This window comes from Scylla paramamosain, chromosome 30 (genome assembly GCF_035594125.1).
Source record: "Scylla paramamosain isolate STU-SP2022 chromosome 30, ASM3559412v1, whole genome shotgun sequence".
NCBI classification, from domain to species: Eukaryota; Metazoa; Arthropoda; class Malacostraca; order Decapoda; family Portunidae; genus Scylla; species Scylla paramamosain.
The window spans coordinates 16143801-16151644 of NC_087180.1; the positions used below are offsets into that span (position 1 = coordinate 16143801).

A 7844-nucleotide genomic window follows, 5' to 3' on the forward strand; every position below is an offset into this window, starting at 1 on the left:
AGTTCTGCGATTTATTTGTTACAAAGCGTTTTTATTATCGATTTTCTTTATCTTACATTTTTTCGCTTTTCTTGTAAATCTCTTTCTTATAATATAAAGTTTTACGAGAGTATTAAGCAAATTTTTACGTATTACGTTTTATCTGTAATTTCATTCGCCTTATTTCTACGTTTTTGTAACTTTTTTTTCAGTTCGTGAGGTGAAAAGCATTAAATTTCATTACAACCGTTGTAAACTGCCAGACTTTATTTATGATCACGAAGAGTTTTGAAATATGAACATCCTTACATGTATTAATTTTATACCTTAAAAGAAAGCTCTGCTATACATGTGGTATATTTTAAATAAACTATACAAGTATCCAGTTTCCATACAATTCAAATACGGATGTTAATAGATATTACATTCAGTCGTATATTTCAGTAAGACTTTTTAGCGATAAAATTTTGAATAATACATCAAATAACGTATTTCTGGAGAACATCTGGTGATACATTTTAGTAGGATTTGGCGGGACGTTTAGCACCATACTCAATGGTACACCTTAAGTTCTTTGTGGTATATTTGCAATCAGTTAAGGATACCTCCTGATTTGGCGACAAAGATATACAGCCAGGTAAACGGCAACTCCAGCAACACAACACACGAATACTGTATTCTTATCACTCTTACTTGTAACTTCATAGCAAGAATTACAACCCATTTTCTTACCCGGGTCATTATACTCGCACACTAACACGACGGCAAATTGCAGCTATTATTCTGGAGTTACGGTAGCTTGTTTAAGATAATTGCAGGTGGGATGCGTGTAATGGCCTTGTAATTGTTGAGTGCTGCGTAGTTAGGACAGCTTGCTGTTGAGGAGTTAGCGTGTGCATGTGGTGAAGGTGACAGAGGTTCTTCACCTTTCCCAGTGATTGGAAAAAGTTGATTGCTTGGTCATATTTGCGTGCCTCGCTTTTGGCAGCGTTCCCAGCGCCTTGAGATTGGATGAGATTGGACGTGGCCATGTTACTACGGAATTCATGGTTAGTTAATCAATGTTAGTGTCATGGAAAAGGCTGGGGTTTTGTAGATTACGAAAGAAAAGAAAAGCTTATCAAAGTGAAGGCGTGAATGCAGTCAATATGTAGCGTTTAACACTTCTCCATTCTGCCTCAAAATAGCGCATCTTTTCAGTACAAGTCCTTGGCGTTGCTATGAAGCTCTGTGAAGCAATTCAGGGATCAACTCAATTGAAGTCGACACCTCGTGCATGAACAAACTAATTCAGCTTCCAGTGGACGTGAGAAATGAGCACACGCTTCATTCTATTCTACACTACTGCACTTTTAACCCTGATGGCTTTCGGTTGACGAAGTCTTAGTGAGGAATTACTAATTCTTGCCCTCTGTAGTACAACAAAAATATCTGAAAACGTAGTAATAGACAATAGATTACAAGCACAATACTAATAATCCCGGAGCTTGTTTGTTCACACAGTTCACCTTCATGGCTCTAATTGGCAGATATGACGAGGGTTCCCAAGCAACCTTTACAAAAGCAATCACTGGGTTATCAAACATTAAAATTCAGATGCACAGGAAAGTAAAGATTTTGAAGCATTCACTGCTGCCGCTGCCAATCAGACGCTGGGGATCTGAAGTGACGATGTCCAGCAGTTTGTTAGATGTGCAGGCTCAGACTGAGGCGGCAGGCAGTAGGCGCAGTCGCTTCCAGACAAGCGAAAAGGGAGGACTAGATGGCTCATCCTCGCGTCTACGATGCTTCCAGCCAGCCTCACAACACCTCCAGCTGCCTTAGAATCGGTGTTGTTGATGTCAGTCATAATACCTGTCTTGCTCTTAGATTAACGCTGTGGTTTTATCTTTGTGCTTTTGTAGAAACTTAGTATTTTTCTTTTTAAGGGGAGGGAGAGGATTTTCAGTCATTCATATCCAAAATTATATAAGGCTTCATACCTGTTTTCAAAAGTATCAGGATCACACCTAGAGGATCACTCATAGAGGTGAGTGGTCTGAGTTCACGGTTCCTCATGTCCCACGGAAGGTATCACCCACAGTTCCCTGGAATATTGAATGTGCGGAAAAGTCCGGATGGTCTGCGGGCGTCAGGGCCAATCGTGCCCCTAATGGAGATGGTCGCCTCCTCCTTCAAGACATGGTGGGTCTTATTAACAGTCGTGCTTCATTTTTTAGATGACCCTCGATCTGTATTCTGAAGCATATCGGCGTCTTATCTCACTTTTAACGAGCCGTAGTGGGAGTTACTGAGGTCTACGAGGGTGTTTTCATGATTCCAGTGATAGTTAAACAAGGATGGAGAAAACACTCATGAGGATCACCACATATCTGTGGCCTCTAAAAAATCATCTTTATGAAAAGTCTAGCGTCTTAAATTATGGACTTTTCAGTGTTCAGTTTAATCCAGCACAAAGTGTTGGATTAACTTTTCTGTCAGTTTGCTGTTTTTTTTCTCTCTCTCTCTATTTCTTCCTTGTCATATAGTATTCTTCTGAACTGCATCAGGCTCTCTTCTCATGCATGTACTCTTATATATGACTGTTACATACTTACTGTCTGTTGCGATTTTTTTGTGCCTGCTTTGTACGGCGGTTTTGGGACGTTTGCAGACAGACTTCCTTATATAGAGAGAGGAGTCCATAAATTAAACAACCACAATCAATCAAAAAATAATAAATAAATAAATAAATAGATAAATAAATAAAAACTTGTGTGGAAAACCATAGCGCTTATTCATAAACTTGTATGAATGATTATTCCTTGGAAATCATAAGTAAGAAGGAAATCCTCCATATTCTCTCTAAAGAAAACCGTCGATAGCGTAGAGAAACCAAAGTATCACTGTTCACTCTTCTTATTTCTACTTCACTAACTCCCCTCGTCACTGGTCGCGTCCTCCAGCTTGGTGTACGTGTTTCCCGAGGACAGGCTGTTTGGAGTGCAGCTTCCCAACGGCACCTGGAATGGCATCTTTAGCTTGGTGCAGGATCAGGTTAGTGGAACGATTAGTCCAGAAGAAGATGGGGCTTACTGGGGGTTGCTCAACTGTACTCAACTGTAGCAGCGACAGGCGAGCACTTTGAGCCTCACGCCGCCTCTTGTTGTCCTGCAGAAGGTGGACATGAGTGGCGTGCCGCTCATTATGTCGCCTGAACGCATCAAGGTATTCGACGCGGGGGAGTGGATTCAGTCTGCTTTCCGCTCCATCGTGCACTTGCGTCCCACACCTGAGGCAGACATCCTGGGCTTCGTTAAGCCTTTCACGATGCAGGTAAGTGTGTAGGTAAGTAGATTTATTGACCACAACACATGACTTGCAATTTTACAGTAATACTGCATTATGATATCTGAACCTATATAGATCTACTATTTAATCACCTTTTTTCCATAACTATTCTAATAACTATCCCATCAGTTGTTACAGAAAGTCACTATCTATTCACACGAAAAATAAGAACAACAGTGAATATCAGGTTGGTTGTCTACCGAGAGTGAAACGAACATTCTTATTTTTCATTTATCATAATTATGTAATTATTTATCATAATTATGTAGCTTTGGAAACCTCCTGCAGGTTTGGGGACTCTTCCTGGTGACTATGTTCTTTGTGTGGATGTGTCTGTGGGCCACGCAGAGCCTTCATCGCTCTAACGTTAGAGAGAAGTGAGTAGACTGCAAGTTTAGGATTTGAAAACTAACATCCTCTTACGATTCCCCAGTCCTCAGTTTTCTGGGCTATATTCTGAAACATTTCTGCCCGCACCTAGACTACTTTCGAGAGGCTCTAGTTGAAGTGACACGGATTATTAAGGTGTTTTTTCGGTTCTAGTGACAGATTAACAAAAATTCTATATTATTAACAAAAGAAACACTCTTGAGAATCCGGATAATAATTTTTGTGGCCTTGAAAATAGTGGTGGTGAGAGAGCAAAGCGTTTCTGAATACGAGTCTCAGTGGCAGAGGATTTGTAGCATTTTTCCCTCCCAGTTATTAGACGCGATCGATACAGCTCACAAAGGAAGAGTATGAAAAGCTGCTGCTGTTGTTTTCCCTGATGAGCGTGTCCACTGTAGCCCGTCTTTCATGCAGGGGAGGATCCACTTTAGGAGGAACACGGGCAGCTGTGGGGTGGACGTCCTTCCTCTGGGCTTACGTGCATCCCTTGGCGCAGCGTGAGTGAAACTACTGGCTCCATTCAGATCATTACCACTTTATCATACCTATAAAAATCCCAAGTTGTACATTCTATTATGATTAGTATTTCATTATATACGTAGATTACGAATTCTCTTTAACTTCAGGATGGACAAGGGAGGGATGCATGTAAGGTTAAGCCAAGTTAGGTTGGGTAGATTTGTAAAAGTTAGACAAGAGAGTCAGGTTAGGTTAGGCAGATTTGTTCAGGTTAGGCAAGAGAGGTTAACAGGTAAGGGTCAGGTTAGGTTAGGTAAATCAGTTTAGGCTAGATAAGGGAAGGGTGCAGACAAGATTAAGTCAGGTTGGTTTAGATAAGATAGTTCAGGTTAGACAAGAGAGGTTAGCAGGTAAGGGTTGATTGGTTAGGTAGGTGAGTTTATGGTGGACAAGGGAGAGATGCTGTAAAGACAAGCACGAGGGTGGCGGAATACAGGTAACGTGGAGTTGGCGTGATGGGTATTGATTTAGATTCGCAAGCTGACCGTGTCTACCTACGCGTGCCACAGCCTCGGCCTGGCTACCGCGCGGGGGTGTGCGGCTGGTTGCTGGCGTGTGGCTGTTGCTGACCCTCGTCCTTGCTCAAATGTATCGCTCCAACCTGAAGGCCATGATGATCTTGCCGCGCCTCCCCCTGCCCTTCGATTCCCTGGAGGAGCTCATCGAGTCCGGCATCTCTTGCTACGTGGTTTCCTCCACCAAGTTCCACAATGCAATCCTGGTAAAACTCACGTCAGTAATTGTGTGTTGCGGGAAGCCGTAGCAATCAAGGGTTCGATGTTTTTGCTTCACTGGCGGTCTTTTTTGCCGCAAATTAATATCTCCACTATACAGAATGGCTCAAAAGTATACACTATTGTAATTATTTGTATCTCTATTCATTACGTATTCTTTATTTTATAGGTTTGAAAATATGGCAAGAAATTTGAGTGAAGAACTGAATAGACGTGTGATTATGATAATTTATGTACTTATCTACTTACGTGGAAATAATAAAGTGCAATATTTACAATAATGTAAATTTACTTTTGGATCACCCTGTATAGGGCGCAGACTCTGACAGCCAATTCGGTCGTTTGCGAGGCCAGTTAGTGGTCCACAATGACCTACCCAGGGCCACCCGCGACCTCATCCAAGGGAAACACGCCGCCATCGCCGCCCACTTCTCCCTGCTCAACATCGTCCATAGTATCTTTCGAAATGTGAGCACCGGTTGTGAATAACACAAAGTATTCTTAGTGATAGTTTATGGCGCCATTCCATTGACTGTATTCAGAAACGCATTGCTCTTTCACTATGACTATTTTCAAAGACCACAGAAATATTCAACCGGGTCCTCAAGAATGTTTTTTCTTGGTAATAATGTAGATTTGTTGTTAATCCGTCACTAGAACCATGGAAACACTATTAAAAATCCGTGTCATTTCAATTAGAGCCTTTTAAATGTAGTGAAGGTGCGGCAAAAGTATTTCAGAATCCGGTCCCATATCCGAAACTACTTATTCACGATGGGTTTTCCCTCCTCTTCCAGACGGGGACCTGTCCCCTCTACTTTGCCTCAGAGACTATACAACCTGAATGGAACTATTTTCTGTATCAGAAGGCTTCCTCGTGGAGACCCAAAGTGGACGTGATGTGAGTGGTGGCCGGGGTCTCTCCGGAACAGGTTGTAGCGGTGTCTTAATTTGTTCACTTAATTCAATCATCAATCACTTACTGGTTAGGAGCGTCCTTGGAACTATTTGGAAAGTGAATGAAAGAATTTAAGAAGACTTAGTTATGGGCTGATATGAAATAAAAGGTAAATAAAAACATACTCTTAGTAAATACTCTCGTACTTTTAAAAGAATTGCATTTCACATAAGAAGCCAAATGACAGCTTGAGGAACGTAATTATTCTCACTTAAAAGCTTCCTCTACGTAATACTGCCGGTTATACAGATCTTTTCCTATCTTACGCACTTGTATCAGTAAAACCAACACTTCATCCATGACTCCCCAGTATTAGGCGGCTGCGGGAGTCCGGTATCCTGGATAGACTTTTCCTGGAGGAGCAGTGGGATGCCCGACATTGCCTCCAAGGGGGGTCCTCGGACCTCCTCGCCAACAGGTTGCGTGCCCTCGAGTTCAAGGACTACTACGGCGTGCTCATGATGTATTGCGGAGGTGAGAGTGTTCATTTGTACCTTGAGGAAGTAGTGCAAGTAAATGGTTAAGAGAATGAAAGCAAAAGACTATATTTTTAGAGGGATGCAGTAAGAAAATACAAATGAATGGAAACGAATTCAAATTAATATCAAACGGCGACAGAGTTTTATGCCCTATTTAGCTTCTACATGAACGTTAGTATCAGACAAAAAAATAAAAAAAATAGATACAATGCAATCTTACAATACTACTACGCAAAGAAACACACAGACTCTTATCTTCCTCACGTCCACCACAGGAATGATGCTCGCGGGCATGACACTACTGATGGAGATGCTGCTCGGAGGTATCAGCCTCACACATGGGTCTTCCATTATTTATCCCTTTGTGTCTCTCTCACCTGCTCGCGTACCCTGGATTGCCGCACCTCCTGCCGCCTCTGCTGGGCTGAAGTGAAGTGTTGCGTCCAGTCATAGCGTAGCCCACGACTGACCATGACTCAAGACGTGATGGAACTGAACTGAATTCTGAATGTTATGTATCTTGACATGCAATAAAACTAAATTATAATTAGAATAAACAATTAATTCTCTCTCTCTCTCTCTCTCTCTCTCTCTCTCTCTCTCTCTCTCTCTCTCTCTCTCTCTCTCTCTCTCTCTCTCTCTCTCCAGAGAAAGTCGAGCTGGCATATAATAGACAGGCACTACATACAAAGTTACATAACCCAAGTTCGCTTGGGGAAACTACAGCGCGGGATATACCGAACAGGCAACTGTATGAACTTGGAAGCAGAAAAACAGCCCTAAATAGGTGAACAGGCACCTCACATAGGGAGAGTACGAGTACAGAAGCACGCCTGGCGCTTGCTACGCCAGCTCATTGAGGGGACGCGGCTCTGCTCACAGACTCACTGATAGCAATACAACCCTAACACTTGTAAACATGGCATGACATACTGTAACGTGAAGACTTTTTTTTCTATTATAAGTAGTCTTATGGAGATGATTATTACATGCAAATGAGGTTTGGTTGTTTTGACTAGTAAGATGAAAGGAATGAGCTGCGTACTGCGTGAACAGATTGGGCTAATGTGGCTGGCTTTTACCTAATATTTTTTAAAAGATGATATGCTTCTAACTTGACAGAGACGGGTTTGGGTGCCGTATGAGTGGATGAAATTAAGTTAACTGAATTTGGTAGAAACAAACAAGATTTTGAAGTTGTAGGGGAGACACTGAACACTGCATGATTAGGATAGACTAAATCAAGCAAGGTTTGGTAGATTTCTAATGTGACAGGGATGGCACGAGTACTTTACGAGCATGCGAAATCAAATTTATGGATTCTGGTGAAAGTAAACAAAATTTGAAATTGTGGGGATAAATTGAGCCCTGCATGGCTAGGATAGACTAAATTAAGCAAGGTTAATTAAGTTATAGCTTAACAGGGATGGTACAGATACTATACGATCAGGTGAG

General features: G+C 41.9%; 1 protein-coding gene across 1 annotated transcript; it reads left to right on the forward strand.

The window, feature by feature from the left end:
- Nucleotides 1-20: 20 nt before the first annotated feature.
- Nucleotides 21-7771, forward strand: LOC135115915 (uncharacterized). The gene is made up of 10 exons (XM_064033040.1): nucleotides 21-2163; nucleotides 2925-3015; nucleotides 3136-3294; nucleotides 3598-3686; nucleotides 4114-4196; nucleotides 4728-4939; nucleotides 5265-5420; nucleotides 5750-5853; nucleotides 6221-6384; nucleotides 6665-7771. The coding sequence occupies exons 1-10, from the start codon at nucleotides 2036-2038 to the stop codon at nucleotides 6820-6822; spliced, it is 1344 nt and encodes a 447-aa protein (XP_063889110.1). The 5' UTR covers nucleotides 21-2035; the 3' UTR covers nucleotides 6823-7771.
- The last annotated feature ends 73 nt before the right edge of the window (nucleotides 7772-7844 follow it).

Coding starts and splice junctions, on each gene's coding strand:
- LOC135115915 (XM_064033040.1), top strand. CDS start 2,036: ATGTCCCACGGAAGGTATCACCCACAGTTCCCTGGAATATTGAATGTG. Junction 3,016..3,135: donor TTAGCTTGGTGCAGGATCAG/GTTAGTGGAACG, acceptor GTTGTCCTGCAG/AAGGTGGACATGAGTGGCGT. Junction 4,197..4,727: donor CGTGCATCCCTTGGCGCAGC/GTGAGTGAAACT, acceptor CGCGTGCCACAG/CCTCGGCCTGGCTACCGCGC.